This window comes from Schistocerca cancellata, chromosome 3 (assembly GCF_023864275.1).
Source record: "Schistocerca cancellata isolate TAMUIC-IGC-003103 chromosome 3, iqSchCanc2.1, whole genome shotgun sequence".
NCBI lineage: Eukaryota > Metazoa > Arthropoda > Insecta > Orthoptera > Acrididae > Schistocerca > Schistocerca cancellata.
The window spans coordinates 787,595,905-787,615,972 of NC_064628.1; the positions used below are offsets into that span (position 1 = coordinate 787,595,905).

General features: G+C 41.2%; 1 protein-coding gene across 1 annotated transcript in view; it reads left to right on the forward strand.

Annotated features, from left to right (window-relative positions):
* LOC126176567 (uncharacterized) overlaps positions 1-20,068 on the forward strand; it is a 139,471-nt gene that overhangs the window by 64,286 nt on the left and 55,117 nt on the right. The window contains exons 7-8 of the mRNA XM_049923727.1: positions 9,491-9,638; positions 19,211-19,415. Of these exons, the coding sequence (XP_049779684.1) occupies positions 9,491-9,638; positions 19,211-19,415 (353 nt within the window). The remainder of the gene's footprint in view (positions 1-9,490; positions 9,639-19,210; positions 19,416-20,068) is intronic.

The following is a 20,068-nucleotide window of genomic DNA, read 5'->3' on the forward strand; positions in this document are numbered from 1 at the left end:
TAATAGTGGCATGTTATGTGCTGCAGGAAATGGATATTGTGAGACTAACTGCTTCAATTGTAAGGATGGTAAATACTTCTTTAAAATAAAATAAATATTCAACTCCAAGTAATACACCATAGAGGATACTGGGTTTTGATGCTACTGATATTCTGAGAACACATCCAGTAACCAAATTGTATTCAGCATTCCCAGAAGTGCAGAAATCTGCTTGAACAGAGTTGCATTTCTTTAGCTGCTCCTGGAGAGAGAGTGATTCCCAGCATCAAACTTATGATTTTGCCAGTGGGGTGTGCATACTACCAGGAAATTACAGCACCTGTTCAGTGGTAAGTGCCCCAGGAATTCAAAAGCCAGAATCCAGCATTAAATACCAAAATTATTTATTCACCACTGACCACATATAGGAGACTAGGCTTCATCAGTACATAAGATATGGATTTTTGTAACAGTGTCCATAATAATTTAGCCTAATGAGATCCAAACATTTAAAAACTAATGCCAGTATTGTTTCTGTCAGAAAATTCAGTTACTTTGTAAAATGGCTATTCCATTAGCCAAATGTATGCCTTTCTCTCTCTCTCTCTCTCTCTCTCTCTGCTCTTATATGATGTTTGATGTTAGCTGGACACACAGTGCCAGTGCTGCATTTTAGCAGATGGACTAGGATAGGGTTGGGGATAGTATTGGGTGGCGAGGGGTTGGGATGGGTGGCTAGCGACTCAGAGGAAGGCAACCATTTTGCTGACTAGGAGTGCAGGTGCATGGGTATAGGCATGTGTTGCACAGTTGTCAGAGCTGGTGAGGAGTAGTGCATGCTGAAGGTACCATGATGACATAAATTTGGAGAGAGGTTACAGGATGCAAGACGGGACTAGAGTGTGGGGACAGAAGGTTACAGGAGACTGAGGCCAGGATGGTTATGGGAGCGAAGGATGTATTGCGAGGGCATCTCCCATTTGCATAGCACAGAGGAGCTGGTGATGGAGGGAAGGATCCAGATGATCCAGGTTGTGAATTAGCCATTGAAATTGAGCATGTCATGCCCAGCTGCATTCACAGGTGGCTCAGCCTCTGATGGGGCACCATAGTTCTTTGACAGACTGGAGTAAGAAGTGCTGGGTGGAGTGGATTGGGCAAGTCTTGCATCTTGGCCTTCTACTAGGATATACCTCTATGAAAAGGGCTTGGGAGTTGTAGTGACTTAGGGATGAATACGATGATATGTAGGTTGGGTGGGTGAGGATAAACCACTTTAGAAGGGGTGGGTAGGGTCTTGGGTAGAATGTCCCTCATTTCAGGGCATGATGAGAGATAATTGAAGCCCTGATGGAGGATATGGTTTAGTTATTCTAGTCCACAGTGATACTGGGTGATGAGAGGGGTTCTTCTTTGTAGCTGATCTTTGGAGGTTTTGGGAGGATTGAGGGTATGTGAGGACACGGCACAGATCTGTTTGCAGACTAGTTTTAGGGGGTAGTGACTGTCTATCAAGCCCTTTGAGAGACTGTTAGCATATGGGACAAGGGGTTCTTGTCACAGCAGATACATTATCCACAGGTGCCCCGGGTAAACAGAAGGGATTTTTTGATGTTGAAGGGATGGCAGTGGTCAAAATGCAGGTCATCTTGGTGGTTACTAAGTTTAATATGGGCAGAGGTGTGGATGGAGCCATCAGTGAGGTGGAAGTCAATGTCCAAAAAGGTGATACGCTGGTGTGAGGAGGACGAAGTGAAATGGATGGAAGATGTGGTGTTGAGGTTGTGAAAGAATGAGGATGGGGTGTGCTGACCCTGGGTCCAGATCGTGAAAGCATCATCAATTAACCTGAACCGGACTAAGGGTTGTGAGTTTTGGGGGCTAGGAAGGGTTCTTCTAAATGTCCCATAGGAGGGTGCCATTCAGGTGCTATGACTATGCCATGGTTTTGTATGTATACCTTCCCTTCCTTCAAAGGAATTTATGTGTGTGTGTGTTTTCTATTTCAGAACAACTGCTTTCTCTGAAAGCTTAATATTTTAGCAGTCTTCATCATTGTGCCTGTCTGTGACTCTGCACCTCCGTGTTGTGAATAACAGTCTATCATTTCCATATTGTTGTTATTCCATCCAGGACTTCCCATTGTTTGATTTTGAAGCTGTCTTGAGTTATTCAGGACTGGCAACTGAATCTTTTGTGTTTGATTAACCTCCATGTAATTGTTCTCCTCAAATGTGTAATTTAAATCCTAATGCTGTGTAGCTATTGAGTGTAAATCATGTGGTAACACAGCCACATAAAAAAATTGTAAGTAATAGTATGTACATCGTCTTAACAAAATGGTGGCGAGTACACGTCACGTTTGGTTCATGAGAAGGAATCCATCCTAAACTAATAGTGTTCTCATGGTTCTATGTAACATTTTCTGTTGCAGTAGATAGTGCATATTCCAGCAAGGCGTCAGTCCTTCAATTGTGCACACACTTGTACCTCCTAGTGTCTGCCACTGCACCATGCAGTCACATCCAGCCAGTCACACCGGACTCATAATCTGCCCTTCTAATACAATACTGACTACACTGGTGTCCAATATTAAAACAACAAATGGAAATTTTGCAAGGCTACATTTATTTTGCCAGCCACAAAACAGTGTAAACAGGTGATAGTGTAATAGAAACGATGTAAAGAATACAGAACATGAACTACTGCAACACACATAATGGTAGACAAAAATGTTCTTCATTTTTTCCAACTTGAAGGATTTGCACACACATTCCGAGAACTGGTTAATGTGCTCAGTATGGGTGTGGCAACCACTGGCAGCATTACTGGCCTGACAACGTCGGGGCATGGTGTGAATGATGTAATCAGTCACACGTTGAGGCAGTAATGCCCTCCGGCAGAGCAAGTCTTGGAGAGTGATTGGTGCTGACATGATGCAACCTGTCTTCCTAGGACATCCCAAACATGCTCTATATAATTGAAATCGGGAGAGCGTGCAGGCCATGCCGTTCATGCAATATCTTTCCATTTTCAAGAAAACAATGACAACCTCTACTCTTTGAGATCGAGCATTATCACCCGTCAATACAAAGTCAGGGTCCACAGCGTCTCACAACAACCGCACACGAGGTCCCAAGATCTTGTCACAATACCTGACACCAGTTAAACCCTGCCAATTCACCCACACAATTTCACGAAGAGTTGTTTGAGTGTTCAATGTAATCCTTGCACAAACCATTAGGCATCCTCCTTGATATCAGTCTCTTTCCACAATGTTTTGGTCCCAAAATGATGTTCCACATTCCCTTCAGATGAAAATTGAGAATCACTCGCCAGACCAAATCGGAACTCATGAAAAGAACATTGGCCCACTGTTCGACCATCCTGGTGGCATGTTGATGACTTTGCTCTAGATGTTTCCTTCTGTTAAGACGCATCAGAGTTATACATACAGCAGGTCTCTGACGAAACAGCCACTCTGCCAAAACCTTCCGTACACTGTTTGCCTCAATACAACACATCCAGCGGATGCTGCGAGGTCAGATGCCAGATGCAGTGCAGTACTATGGTGGTACTGTCATGCCCTTACACCAAATAATTGTCCTATCTCTGATGTCACACATGGTCAGCCCTGCCCCAGTCTTCGGTATACAGTTTTGATCTCTATAAATTGTCGCCACATTAGAGAAACAACAGAACAATTCACTTCAACCCATCAGGCCACATCAGTTGTCCTGCTTCCATTCTTCCTATGACCCCTCACAGCAGAGGGTCTGGTAGGCATCTTCTCTGTGCCATACTGCACAGTCTGTGACTGTAAACATTAATTGTGGATGTGGGACTATTCAGCAAACACTATCCCGTTTGGTAGGTGCCCTCACGTCATTGTTCGTGTGGTTGTCCATTGACTGGAGCACCATTTTGTGTACAGAACACAATCAGACAGACATCTGTTGACAGTTTGTATGATTATATCATGAATTAGACATAGGCCAGAGACATAGCAGTTTGTTGCTTTAATTTTGGACACCAGTGTATTATCATTTTCCATCTCATTTATTAAACAAAGTTGATAATTTTTGTTTTGTCTGGACTCTAGTATCACTGCGAGCTTGATGTACTATGTGAGTTTCTATATAAAAACACAGAAATGTTATTTCTCACTTTTATTCTCTTTGAGTAATGGAAGAGCCATTATTCTGAATCTGTCATTTACCTTGTAGCATGATCAAAGTTTGCTACAGCCTTTCATATCTGTCATTAGATACTTTAATTTATTTGACTGCATTTACGTAACTATACCATAATATATTTAAATGTTAGTTGTGTTTCTGTTAAACATGTGGTCTCATACTTATAAAGAATGAAAACCATATTTTGTGTTATGTTCCCCATCTCTTCTTCATCTTTTATTTTATGTGCTAGTTGATTAAGAAGCAATTATCACATACATATCCAGAAGTGAGAGAGAGAGAGAGAGAGAGAGAGAGAGAGAGAGAGAGAGAGAGTTTTTCAGTTTGCAGTAATCTTTATTGTCTTCCCTGTAAGATAAGTTTCCATTCCCATTTGTAATGACTTCACACTTATAAGAATGTTAAACTGTAATCTTTCCACACTCTCAAATACAGCCTCCTCCTCTCCCCCCCCCCCCCCCCCCCCCCCTATTTTTATGTAGATACTGAGATAATTTTGAGTGAGATTCATCTTGGGAAACTGCTTCCAAGAAATCAATCCATAGCCTTTCTAGATATGTTGTGTATCTTTCTTCCAGGCCATATAAATGAATGCAGTTCTTTATATGTGTAATTATTTTCATAATGTTCTCTTTTTAGTGCCCTACTAGGGCCACTTTTTAACCATTCAGACAGGAATCTTCCATATTTTAGCAAAACACAAAATAAACTAGGCAAGTGAACATTCATAACAGATTAAGATTAATATGGGCCACAATTCACAGATGCCCTCAGGGACTCAGCATTCGTTTGCTGAGAATGAGCTCCACGATCCCCAGGGTTCCTGAGCTGGGGTCTGCTAAGCACTGCCGGTCCCATCACCGTAAGTTCTGGGCATGCTTCAGCAATCACTGTACAGCATGGCAGGTGAACATTGGGTGTCACAGGGAATGGGCATCTTAGCTTGACCACCCAAATCACGATGATGGCAAAAACCTGTATAAACAATCCCTCAATCTCGAAGTGTGCTGCACACTGATGAGATGCATGGCTGTTGAGATGGAACAGTCATTAGCGGGGCAACCTAGGGGTAACCCACCACTCCTCAGTTGTATGAGGTTTATCTAGGCACATGGGACTCTGTCTAGGTGGACTTTTATTTCTCTAGCTGCTCGTGACACCAAAATTTTTTTGAAACTTTCCTTTCCTCCTCCTGAGTGGAACGGATGGGCCTATGGAAGGCACCAACATCCAATCAGACGAGAGGGCTCAGGTAGCCAGTCCTCCAGTGAACAGTAACAGAATGCATGCTGGTTATCAGAATGTGCTTATCGTAGTTAAGAAGAAAGAGGGTATCTTTGATAAAGTTTCACTGTTTTGTATACAAGAAAGGTTTGGAGGGCATTGGGAGAACTTTAAAACCCCTTAAGTGCTTATGAAATAGGATGCTCTTGGTCAAAACATCTAGTTCCCAACAAGTGAAAAACCTCATGAAAGCTCAGTGCCTTGGGGAGTATGCCATTGAAACCAAACTGCACAACACCATGAACTACAGCAAAAGTGTTGTGTGTTGCAGGGTTCTAGTTGACATTCCCTGAGAAGAAAAAAGAACCTACTGGTCCTGGGAAGGCACTATGGATGTGCACAAAATTCTGAAAAGGGTGAATGGCAGTATTGTCAAGTCAGACACTTTTATTATTACATTTTACAGCAACAAGCTTCTGGAGCATGTCAAAGCTGGTTTCCTTCATCCAGGACATAAAAACAATGAAGCACATTCCATACAGTGAAGCCAAAAAGATATATGAGGCCATGCAGGTCTTATGGAACAATTTCTCCAACCATTTCTCCTACTTGGAGACTTCAATGCCCATTGTGTGTTTTTGGGCTCGACCTGTGCTTCCCTTGGGGTCAGATTTTGGAGAGCTGTGCATCGTCAACACAGGTCCTCCCACCTATTTCTGTGCTGCTGCTGCTGCTGCTGCTGCTGGGTCATTCTCAGCTGTTGACCCCTCTTTCTGCTCTCCAGCCCTCATAGATTAAGTGGCAAGTCATTGACAACTGTCATTCCAACGATCACTTCCCACTCTGTATTCACCTACTGGATGGAGCATTACCTGGATCATCAGCAAGGCTAACTAGATGCTGTTCAGCCAGCTGGTTGTGTTTGAACAGCATGACAATGTTCAGGAATGGGTGGAACACATTTCATGAGAGATCTATAATGCCACTGACTGATCCATCCCAAAGTTCTGAAATTGTCTTAGGAGGCAACCTGTATCTTGGTGGACTTGTGTGTGTCACTCAGAAATCTGGGTCAGGTGAGTGGCTCTCTGACAGTTGAAGTACTGCCCAACAGCTAAGAACCTGACATCATTTCGTGTCACAAGAGCCAAGGCTCAATGTGTAATTAAGGAGAGTAAGAAAAGATCATGGCAAGCATTCCTGGATTCCATCAATCCTTCCATTGTCCTGCAAAAGTATGGGGAGCCATCAGAAGGATTTCTGGTAAACACAGTTGTTTACCATAACAGCAGTGCTGAAGCTGGGGTGTCTCCAAACAGAGCCTGGAGGCATCGCTCGGACACTGGCAGAGAATTTTACACAACTACTGCCAGTGTCAGCCAGGATCTGGCATTCCGTCACTGTACTCATGACACTGCACCAGGTTACGACCAAATCAGATACTGCATGCTTCAGCGTTTGTCGGTGGCATCAAAGGAAAGCCTCCTTCAATGTTTTAATTTTATATGGCAGGCAGGCAGCTTTCCCGACAAATGGGAAGAGGCAATTCTGATATCTCTCCTCAAACCAGGAAAGGACCAAACATGCTCCAGTAATTACTGGAGCGTCACCTTAGTGAGCTGTGTAGGAAAGACCCTAGAGTGTGTGGTTAACTGTCATCTGGTCTGGTTGTTACAGACTGGGCAACTCCTTAGCCACTCTCAGTACTGATTCTGGAGATTTCGGTCCACTGTCAACAACCTGACCGTACTAGAAGTGGCTGTCGGCAGGCTTTGCTACGTAAACATTATTGTCTTGGTGCATTTGTCGATATCAGGTTTGTGTACAATGCTATGTGGAGACACAACATTCTCATGCAACTCTATCAGTGAGCTTTCGTGGCCAGCTCTCGATTTTCATATGGTCCTTCCTGGCTAAGCACTTTTTAGGTCTCATGTTGGTAAAGTGCTGTCGAATCTATGTAGCGGGAGAGTTGTGTTCCTCAGGGTGGTGTTTTAAGTCATAGCAATCAATGGTGTCGCTTCTTGGTGTGGATACAGTGCTCCTTATTTGTGAACGATTTTGTTTTCTGTTCCTTCTCCAGCGGTGCAACAGTGACCCACCAGTTGCAGCTTACAGTGCAGAGGGCAGAGGAGTGGGCTGCAAAGACGGGCTTTCAGTTTTCTGCAGATAAGTGTGTGTGTGTGTGTGTGTGTGTGTGTGTGTGTGTGTGTGTGTGTGTTGCCTCATTTTTGACCCAATATTATCATGGTTGCCACACCTGAGGGACCAGAAAGCCAGAGCCCAGAAGACACTAAATATCATAAAGTGCCTACTCCTGTCTGCTCAAGGTTGTCTCAAGAGTTTACTGTCTTTGACACAAAATTATATGCGACGTTGCGAGCGCTCAAGCAGATGAGACGTTCTTCCAGTGCTAAATATCTTGTCATTTCAGATTCTCTGGGTGCCCTTCACTCTCTACAATGTCTGTACCCAGCAGATAAAGTAGTTCAGAATATCCAGGATGCCTTCCTCCAACTATGACGATTGATGAAGGAGGTGTCTTTTTGCTGGGTACTAAGGTCCATGTGTATTGTGGGAATGAAGGGGCAGATCTAGCAGCAGAAGAGGCATGTCATGATTTTCAGGCAGTTCAGTGTACCATCCTCATGCATGCTATAGCCTCTCTGTTGAGAACCAGTCTTGCGTCAGTGGAAGGATGAGTGAGTGGCTGGATGTGACAGACAATAAGCTCCATCTAGTAAAGCTCACAGCACGGCCGTGGCATACCTCCTTCCAGCCACATTGATGACCCAAGGTCCTCCTTAGTCGTCTTTGCATAGGCCACAACCCTGTGATGCACAACTTCTTGTTCCGGTGAGAGGACCCTCCGATGTGTGGTGCTTGTGGCTGATCGACAAATAAAACAGTGCAATAAAATATGGCACAGTGATCGATCAGTGGACAGTGGCGGATTTGCTAATGGATCTGTCCTCCATTTTAGATAACATTCAAATGAATGTGGTTAGTTTTGAAGTTTTGTAAATTGTCCAACATTTTTCCAAAGATTGGTGGGAGGTAATTTTAATGCATTAACAGAGTGACTGGCTCACCCATGTTTTTTGTAAGTGAGCAGCCAGTCACATTTCTATGTGCCTTTGTTTTAGTTTGTTTGTCATTGTGTTTTAATCTCATGTATAGTACCTTTTACTATTTCTCTGTTGTCTTACTGCATATGCGATGGAATGATTAAGTGACCAATTTCAGTGAGATGGGAGTGAGTGCATGAGTGGGCAACAATTTTAGAGATCTTATTGACATTTTTTTGTTTTAATGAGCATAAGGACATTGATAACCTTGCTGTTAAGTGCCCATAACCTACACACACACACACACACACTCTCTCTCTCTCTCTCTCTCTCTCTCTCTCTCTCTCTCTCTCTCTACTAGTTGGACCATGTGAGTACTGATGACAGGCAGACTCAAAGTATCGACACCTCACATCACTCCTCTTTCAAGCTTTATGGATTTCCCTTGTTGAACCTGTTGAACATTGAGCTTCCTAAATTATCAATTGATCTTTTTGAAGAAAAGATAGTGTACATTGAAAATTTCACTGGAACTATATGTATTAGTTCAAACTTTACCTTGCCTTTCTGTGAGTATGGGGAAGTGTTTGTAATGGGTATCAACAGATCACCAGTGAAGATCCACCATCCATTTCATAATATAGAAAGTACGGATAAACATGTTCATTGAAGTGTGTATTCAGATCAATTGTAGGAGGTTAAAATAATGTTGAGACACGTGTGTGTGTGTGTGTGTGTGTGTGTGTGTGTGTGTGTGTGTGTGTGTGTGGTGTGTATTTATTGTTTGTTTCCCTTTTTAATTTCAGTATTGATTAAGAAAGTCACATTAATTAGTAGACAGGACAGGGAAAAGATACTACCCATCACAATGAATTACTGGTAGCATTGTAGCACACAGTTTTAGGATTCTCCTATGAACTAGGATGTTACATGAAGTATCTGTTTAGTTTTGTAAAGAAGTAGCTGGAACCCACAATTTGAAAGAAGAAAGCAACAAACTGATACCAGTTTTAATTTTTTCAGTTCTTTCTACGGCTGAATTATCTGGAAATGCATAGAACATATGGCTGTGCAGCCAATCCCCAACGAGCTCGTCCTCTGTGTGATTTCTGTGGGCGCAAATTCTGTCAGCCTCAGAAACTGAAGGTTCACATCAAACGTATGCATAGTGGTGAGTTGATAACTGCAGGAAACCTGGTATTGTCTGATAACTTTAGTTCTCTTTGTTAACTTGATTTTGTTTATATTTAACATGTTTGAGAAAGAATGAAAGAGTAACATAAAGTGGCAATGCCTCCCATGTCTTACTTTCCTGCACCTGTAGAATTTTGACTCTCATTCTGCCACTGGTTTCCCCAACATTCTCATTAGCAAATCTGTCATTCAACAGACAGAGACTGCTCATTGTATTTGCCAACTGGTGTAATCTGTGGCAGATCAATGAAATAAAGAAAAAAGAATGAGCAGACATAGAAAGGCTGCATCATTAACACTCAATACAATATTGCAATATATACTGTTCGTTTCAAAGGAATGAGTTGAATCCTTGGTTTCAATATGATTACTATTTTTGAAAGGGTGACAGAGCTCCGCATCAGAAATTTAGTTCTTCTCACTTTACACTAGTTAATGTCAATCAGTGTTTCTATTTTCCTCTCACTCTCCTACTTGGGTATGTCATATCCCAGTAAATACAATTTTTCAGCATGTAACAATTGTTTCTCCATTATTGTAATTTATCACATGTTTACCTATACAATCTGAAAAACAGTTTTTTTTTTTAAATGCTGTGCTTTACTTTCACATCCCTGTCTGTGTTCCTCTCTGCTACATTTCTTTCTCACCATCTTTTTCTTTGTCTCTTACTTAATAGCTGTCCACTCTTGTGTTCTTAGCTTCTCAGCTTTCTCTCTCTCTCTCTCATGGACTATAGACTCAGTTTTACTTCAAAGTTGTTATTAAAAGGCATTTTTAATGTAGATGGTGCATTAAGCATGTGGAAGGAAAGCTATGAATAAATTACAAAATACTTTGATAAATTACTGGTCTGCGATGGTCTGTAGGGAAGGCTATAAGTGATACAGTTATCAATGGCAATACTGGACAACAAGCCTCCTGATGAGTACAAAGTGAAGAATTTATTCAAGGGCATATAAATAACAAATATAAAGCCAGAGGTGACATAGTGGTAGAGCTCCAAAAGCTTCAATGTCAAAAACATTATGCAGCTATGGATGTTGCAGTTTGTCACTTTAAAAAATCCTACTGCATCATAGCTGTACCAATACTGAAATCCTAGAAGAGTGGATGAAAACTAACAGTCAAAGCATAGAGAATGAAAAATCCAGGATGTGTTATATAATTCTATATGAGAATCTGGCATAAACACAGCAAAAAATGAAGCTTGGTCATATTCGCCAAATGGATGTGGTTTTCAGCTGCAGACATTCATGTTAAAGGCACACAGTGCCACAAAAGTTGTTACATGGTGCACGATTTGCAAACAGATAGTGTGTGCATGTGCAGTCATTCGAATGTGCTTGGGCAATGAGGTAGGAGGCAAGAGAAGAATATATATGGAGAGAGGAAAATGAACAATGAAAAAGGACCTACTGTATTTGCATGCCTGGTGCTCAGTGCTCCCTTCAATTGATGGTTAGTGGTATATCCTCAGATAGATGTCTGTAGTATTATTTGTCTCGTAAACACTTGAACAAGATGAAGTGAAAAATATAACATTAGTTTTATTTAACTGTGCCCATGAAAAAATTGTTGTATACTGGTACAGAAAATCATATGAAGAGGATTCACAACTGGGAGAGAAAAAAACAGTTAGAATATTTCGATTGGCATGCACAGATAACATATCAGGCTTACAAAAATGTTTGTAAGTGAAGAATAGTTCTGAAGAGCTCCGCAATAAAGTAAAAATGACTACATGTCACATACAAGAAAACAGAATGTATGACAAAAATTGAAAAGGCTCCCTGGAGTTTTGGGGTTAATAGAAGGAATAATAAATAGCATATCAAGCTTATAATATTAGAGGGAGAGATTTTTTTAAAATAGTTCTTAACAAGGTGGTGACGAGTAGTTATAGCTAGGAGATCAAATAACAAAGGCACTTAACAATAAGCTGCTGATAACACAAGAGCTAATTGCTCTTTAACAGTGGGAAGCAAGAATGTGCTTAAAACATCAATGTAGGCCTATGCTGTGATAGTGCCATGCAAAACAACAAGGGGTGAAAGCCCCCTCCACGAAAAACGCCACACCACCACAGCACACCATAACATCATCGCCTACGAATTTTACTGTTGGCACTACACACGCTGGCAGATGATGTTCACTGGTCATTCGCCATACGTACACCATGTCATCGGATCACCACATTGGTGTGCCGTGATTTGTCACTCCACACTACAGTTTTCCACTGTTCAATTGTCCAATATTTACGCTCCTTACTCCAGGCAAGGTGTTGTTTGGCATTTACCGGTGTGATGTATGGCTTATGAGCAGCTGCTCGGCCATGAAATCAAAGTTTTCTCACCTCGCGCCTAACTGTTATAGTACTTGCAGTGGATCCTGTTGCAGCTTGGAATTCCTGTGTGACAATCTGGATAGATGTCTGCCTATTACGCACTATGACCCTCTTCAACTGTCTACCGTCTCTGTCAATCAACAGACGAGGTCGGCCTGTACGCTTTTGTGCTGTATGTGTCCCTTCACGTTTCCACTTCACTGTCACCAGAAACAGTGGAAATGTTTAGACGCATCACACCCAATCATGTGATATGTGACACCCAATCACCTGACCCAGTTTGAAGTCTGAGTGTTCCGCAGAGTGCCCCATTCTGCTCTCTCACGATGTCTAATGACTACTGAAGTTGCTGATGTGGAGTACCTGACACTAGGTGACAGCACAATGCACCTAATATGAAAAACGTTTATTTTTGGGGGTGTCCAAATACTTTCGATCACATAGTGTAGGTGGAATAGACTGTGACTTAACAGGATTGCAACAGAAGAAAAAAGGAAGAATTCTTGAGTAAGAGATAAGTGCAATTTTATATTAATTTCGTGGGAATGGACAGCTACCCATTCTGGAAACATCCCCCAGGCTGTGGCTAAGCCATGTCTCCACAATATCCTTTCTTACAGGAGTGCTAGTTCTGCAAGGTTCGCAGGAGAGCTTCTGTAAAGTTTGGAAGGTAGGAGACGAGATACTGGCAGAAGTAAAGCTGTGAGGACGGGGCGTGAGTCGTGCTTGGGTAGCTCAGATGGTAGAACACTTGCCTGCAAAAGGCAAAGGTCCCGAGTTCGAGTCTCGGTCTGGCACACAGTTTTAATCTTCCAGGAAGTTTCATTTCACATGACCATTGCCTCTTTTTAGGAACCATCATGGGACCAACTACTACTTTAAAAAAAAGTGTTAATGTTTCTCCATTTCCAACTTCATGTCTAAAAATGGCATTTCTTGGTTTGTTGGCAGAAGTAACTGAAGCAATGGTGACAATTTGAAATATTAAGCAATATAGGGGCAACTATGCTGGGAAAGAAAGCATTTAAATTGGACTGTCGCATGACATACTGTCTACAGGTGCTAAGTACTCCAGGTTTACAGAGTGATTTAAATTAACCTCAATAAGCATCACAATTTTTCTACTACAGTTCTTTCATTTCATTTGTCTGTACCAGATTTTTGAATAGATGCAACTTGTGTTCCAGTTCTGAACACTGAAACAATTTCACAATTCAGCTGCTGATACTTTGGAATTCGGCCCTGAATGAACGTCTTTTACTTGAGCAGAAATTATCCTTCGCCCCCCCTCCCATGGAAAAAATTATCTATGCCCTCTGCTCCTTTCCCCATTTCAGTCCAATGTTGCATAATCCTCCCTCAGAAACTCCTAACAACTTCTGATTTCTTCATGCTAATCAGATTACATCTCTCTAACTTCCTACCGTTTTGTAATTTCTTCAGCTTCAGTTTGCAGTTATTAAACATAAATTATGGTCAGAGTAGAAATCCTTGGGTAACAGAAGAAACATTGAATTTAATTGATGAAAGGAGAAAATATAAAAATGCAGTAAATGAAGCAGGCAAAAAGGAATACAAACGTCTCAAATATGATATCGACAGGAAGTGCAAAATGGCTAAGCAGGGATGGCTAGAGGATAAATGGAAGGATGTAGAGGCATATATTACTAGAGGTAAGACAGATACTGCCTACAGGAAAATTAAAGAGACCTTTGGAGAAAAAAGAACCACTTGTATGAATATCAGGAGCTCAGATGGAAACCCAGTTCTAAGCAAAGAAGGGAAAGCAGAAAGGTGGAAGGAGTATATAGAGGGTCTATACAAGGGCAATGTACTTGAGGACAGTATTATGGAAATGGAAGAGGATGAAGATGAAATGGAAGATATGATATTCCGTGAAGAGTTTGACAGAGCACTGAAAGACCTAAGTCGAAACAAGGCCCTGGGAGTAGACAACATTCCATTAGAACTACTGACATCCCTGGGAGAGCCAGTCCTGACAAAACTCTACCAATGGTGAGAAAAATGTATGAGACAGGTGAAATACCCTCAGACTTCAAGAAGAATATAATCCCAATCCCAAAGAAAACAGGTGTTGACAGATGTGAAAATTGCTGAACTGTTAGTTTAATAAGTCACAGCTGCAAAATACTGACACTAATTCTTTACGGACGAATGGAAAAAGACGACCTTGGGGAAGATCAGTTTGGATTCCGTAAAAATATTGAAACATGTGAGGCAATACTGACCCTACAACTTACCTTAGAACCTAGATTAAGAAAAGGCAAACCTACGTTTCTTTGCCCTCGAGAAGATCGTACGTGAGACCTTCCAAGAGAATGAAGGGATTGAAATCGAAGGAAAGAGACTGGCATACTTAGCCTATGCAGATGACATCTTTTTATCTCTAGGTCGGAAGAGGAGTTGGAGCAAATGACCAAAGCACTAAAGGAGGCTGCCAGCAAATTTGGGCTAAACATAAACAAAGCCAAGACAGAGTACCTCGTTATGACGCGTGGTCATTGTCAGACTGCTGATCATCTACAATCACTGCAGGTTGGGGACCATTCCTACAAGAGAGTGCAAGAATTCAAATACCTAGGGGCGCTTTTCACTGAGAACTCGTCATGTGAAGCAGAGATCAATGCCAGAATACAAGCACGAAACTGATCTTACCACAGCCTAGCACAACTGCTTCGGTCCAAATATCTCTCCAGACAGTTCAAGATTTGACTGTACAAAACCCTGATCCAGCCTGTTGTTCTATATGGCTGTGAGACATGGAGTATCCAGATACAGGACTTCCATAAGCTCCTTGTTTTTGAGAGAAAAGTGCTTCGGAAGATCTTCGGTGCAGTTCTGGATGCAGATACAGGGGAATGGAGGATCAGATACAACCAAGAGCTTGAGGAAGTATACCAACAGCCCAACATAGCAGGAACTGTCAAAGCCAAACGAATGCAGTGAGCCGGCCATGTGGCCCAGATGGAGGATCACAGATGGCCTTGGAAGCTCCTGGATTTCACACCTACAGGAAAGAGACCGCCAGGAAGACCCAAGAAGTGTTGGAGGGATGGACTCCATGAAGATTTAAACCAAGTGTCAATAGATGTGGATGAATGGCGGATAGCAGCAATGGACAGAATACAGTGGAGGAGGAAACTTGTAGATGCGTGCGGTCCACTGGGCCTGATCACGTAGTAGTAGTAGTAGTAGTAGTAGTAGTAAACCTATCTAGCATTTGTAGACTTAGAGAAAGCTTTTGATAATGTTGACTGGAATACTCTCTTTCAAATTCTGAAGATGGCAGGGGTAAAATACAGGGAGCGAAAGGCTCTTTACAATGTGTACAGAAACCAGATGGCAGTTATAACAGTCGAGGGGCATGAAACGGAAGCAGGGGTTGGGAAGGGAATGAGACAGGGTTGTAGCCTCTCCCCGATGTTATTCAATCTGTATATTGAGCAAGCAGTAAAGGAAACAAAAGAAAAGTTCGGAGTAGGTATTAAAATCCATGGAGAAGAAATAAAAACTTTAAGGTTCGCCGATGACATTGTAATTCTGTCTGAGACAGCAAAGGACTTGGAAGAGCAGTTGAACGGAATGGACAGTGTCTTGAAAGGAGGATGTAAGATGAACATCGACAAAAGCAAAATGAGGATAATGGAATGTAGTCGAATTAAGTCGGGTGATGCTGAAGGAATTAGATTAGGAAGTGAGACACTTAAAGTAGTAAAGGAGTTTCGCTATTTGGGGAGCAAAATAACTGATGATGGTCGAAGTAGAGAGGATATAAAATGTAGACTGGCAATGGCAAGGAAAGCGTTTCTGAAGAAGAGAAATTTGTTAACATCGAGTGTAGCTTTAAGTGTCAGGAAGTCGTTTCTGAAAGTGGTTTTTTATGGAGTGTAGCCATGTATGGAAGTGAAACGTGGATGATAAATAGTTTGGACAAGAAGAGAATAGAAGCTTTTGAAATGTGGTGCTACAGAAGAATGCTGAAGATTAGATGGGTAGATCACATAACTAATAAGGAGGTATTGAATAGAATTGGGGAGAAGAGGAGTTTGTGGCACAACTTGACTAGAAGAAGGGATCAGTTGGTAGGACATGTTCTGAGGCATCAAGGGATCACCAGTTTCATATTGGATGGCAGCGTGGGGGTAAAAATCGTAGAGGGAGACCATGAGATGAATACACTAAGCAGATTCAGAAGGATGTAGGCTGCAGTACATACTGGGAGATGAAGCAGCTTGCACAGGATAGAGTAGCATGGGGAGCTGCATCAAACCAGTCTCAGGACTGAAGACCACAAAAACAACAACAACATGGTCAGAGTCCATATCTGCTCCTGGAAATCCCTTGTAGTGTAATAAAGTCTGATTCTTAAGCCTATGTCTTGTCATTATATAATCAGTCTGAAACCCTCGAGTATTGCCAGGTCTCTTCCACATATGTAATCTTCTTTCAAGATTCTTAAACCAGGTGTTGCCGCCTCATCAGCAGAGCTAGTAGGCATGTGAGCGTGTACTACTGTGGTGGGTGTTGGTTTTGTGTCTATCTTGGCAACAATAATGCGTTCACTATCCTGTTCATCCTATTTTATTTTTCATTATTAGGCCTACTTATGCATTATCTGTTCTGTGTTGATAACCATGTCCTGAACTTACCAGAAGGCCTGTTCTTCCTGCCACCCCGCTTCACTAATTTCCACTATATCTAACTTCAAGCCATCTATTTTCCTTTCTACATTTTCTAATGTGCCTACCTGATTAAGGGATCAGACATCCAACATTCTCGCCCATAAAATGTGTATTGTTTTACATGTTGACAGCATTCCCCTGAGTTTATGCAATACAGTAGAGCTGCATGCACGAGGGGGGGGGGGGGGGGGGGGCAGATAATGGCTAAAGTTTCCTCTTGCTTTCAGATTACTGCAGTATCAGAACAGAAAGACCATGTTGGCTAATGTTACAAGGCCAGATCAGTCAGTGATCTACATCTACTGAAAAGGCCTCTGTCCCTCTTCAGGATTCATTTGTTACTGTGGCCTCTCTGCAAATACTCCTCAGTTGTGGATGCCATCTGTATCATTGAGGCAAGCAAGATGCTCCACCTCTCCAAGGTCCATGGTTTAGTTAGTCTTAAAATCTAATAAAATAAATTGCTGTTATAGGAATTTAATCAGTTTAGTCTATTAGTGAGAATTTCGGGAAATAACTGATGTTGACTCTTATATTGTGGATTCTTGGTTGCAACTGACGTATTTACATCAGAATTAGTCATTCAATTATTGTTGTCCTATCCAGAACCGTTCAGAAGAAACTACATTAACAGAATTGCAGTTACCACGTACTGCACATTTCCCATATTGAACATTAAACAGTCAGCTTACATTTTATATCAGACTGAAACAACATAGGTTTCAAACACCAAACTTGTTTGCCAAGTTACGCTAAACAGAGTTGCTAGTAATCTCACATTAATAGTTACTGGATACTAAATAACAAAGAAAGTGTCGTAAATCTTTAGGGTCAAAATTATGTAATTTGGCGGGGTTCCTAAACTGAGCACTTTGAGATAAGGCACTATTAGTCAGAAGTGAAAATGTTTCTTTTCTTCACAGAGAAGATATACAGCTTTCAGGAAAAACTTAAAAACCTGTATCAGCTGTTCAAAGTTATGACCACCAGATTGTATGCTTATTGATGAACCATCTTTATGCAGTCCATCACCATCACCTTAAATTCTACTGTGCAAACAGTTCTTTGCCCAGAACCTTGGCCAGCTTTCTGTAACTTGAACAACCTAATTCCTCATAACTTTGTATCCACAGTAGTAAATTTCTTGGAATTAAGATTATGCCTGCAGCAAAGCTGTTTTCTCTACATTCATTTGGCTTTCCAGTTACTACATTCGTGTGCACCATCCATTAATTGCACATATGCTAGTTCCTGCGATGAATAATGCTGCATGGTGCACACAATAAATTGTAAATAGTGGTAAACTCCATAATGGACAAATCACAGACAGCCTAGTATTGTTTTTTGAGGTAGTGCTACCAACACAGAAGTGGAAAGCAGTTATTTTTTATGAAACAAGCTGTTTATAAATATGTGCCTGACCCACATTTAAGTCATCATATGGCCTAAAACATTCATTTTTATCACTGGTTTTTTTTATAGCAAAATAATCAGTTTCATTCTCTGTGATCTGCGTAATTTTGATACTAATCGTTAGGGACATCTGGTATGAATGCTAGGACTGTCTTAACCCTTTTGCCACAGTGAACTTCTACAGAAGTTGGAAGCAAATGTGTCGTTCAGCTGGTGGACTGCTGCAGCATTCGAGTGCAGCCCGTGCTGCCCAGCCAGTGAACTGCTGTAGCAGTTCTGCCTCGCGTCATATTTCTCCGCTTCACTACACTTGTGTCAAAGTTTGACCTATGCACCATCTAGCGGCTTTGTTCAGCCTGCTCAACTGCTCATTTGCCTCCTTGTTTCTAATCTGAAGCGACGTGTTATTAACCACAGCTAGTTTCTACTAGAAGTGATATATCAGATAAACAATATATTGTGGATGAAGCTCTTTCTCTCATACTGCGTAGTGACTCCGAAGATGAAAGCAAATCATCGTCCCAATCTGATGATGAACATGAAACACCTATTGTAGCTGCTTCTACATCAGGTTCACGTGCTACTCCACCTCCATTGACGTCCCCAGACTTGGATTAGTGCGCAGACATGACACACAATATCAAAAACATTTGTGATTTGTATAAATATTTTCCCAAATAAACATATAGTATAATGTCCAATAATTTCACAAAACTAAGAGTGTGAAAGCAGGAGAGAGTAGCGCCGTGGGGAGCACGAAAAATGTGCCGTACTGCGGGCACGCCCGAGTGGGACTGGCGCTCGTCTACAGCACACTACGCATCAATCACATCACCAGTGTGCAAGGATTAATAGGGAAATGATTATCAACACACAGAATACAAAGTAGTTTACAAGTTGCACCTTAAATAAACAGAACTACATTTATTGTTGAAGTATCTGATCTTGTGCAGGATTCACTGTCTTTCTGTTATTTTGATAAGTGTTGCAATTTGAGCTCTTTATTTTGTTCTCTTGCTTGTCAGTTTCATTATCATGGATACACATTTGTTTGATGACTTTCATTTTGTTCCAACAATTTTTCAGATATGGCTGAAGTCTTGCGAGAATTCCAGTGTAAGATATGCCTCAAACTCCTTGGGTCTCGTGCAGCCTTACAGAGACATATGAAAGAAGTCCATCACAAAGATATTGTTGGAGCCTGCACGTGCGATCGTTGTGGCAAGATGTTCCAAAATAAGTCTAATCTCAAGATACATATGTTGACACATTCTGGTGTTAAACCATTTAGGTTTGTTGTGTATTCATAATTTAGTAATTAAAGTATGTTGAAACCTAGTAAATTGTTCTAAATGTTGTTGTCAAATGACTATGAACTGCATATTGTATAAAAATATTTAAATGTATTTTTATTTACATTCTGCTATATTGCACAGTTTTAGTCCATAGTACAGTTTATCAAACTTCAGTACAAATATTCTGTTTATCACTGCAAGTAAGAGTAAGTCAAAATTATTGCTTAAAATTTTTTTGAATAAGATGCCAGTACCAGTTGCACTTTTGCAACTGGTGCCGACATTTTATTTAAAACCAATACTGCAATTGTGGAACATGCATCAAGTTGTCCCATATGCTTGACAAGAGCTAAAAATTTCTGTTAATATAATTTATAATCAATTGTATATAAGTGCACTATGATACAAGGCATTGCATAAACTGATTTTTCTTTCATTAATGTTTTAATAGCAAATTAACAAAGTTTGTTTCTGTGGCATAAGCGTCATTTGCCTTTGATATCTGCCTTTTGCTACCACTATGAAAACTGTTGTTCGTTATCTCACTAATACATATAAGATGGAGAGAGATCATAAATAGTGAGAACTGATGATTATCCCTGGCATTGTGTGGGTAGCACTATGTGTCTACCATGGGATGACTTGTTTG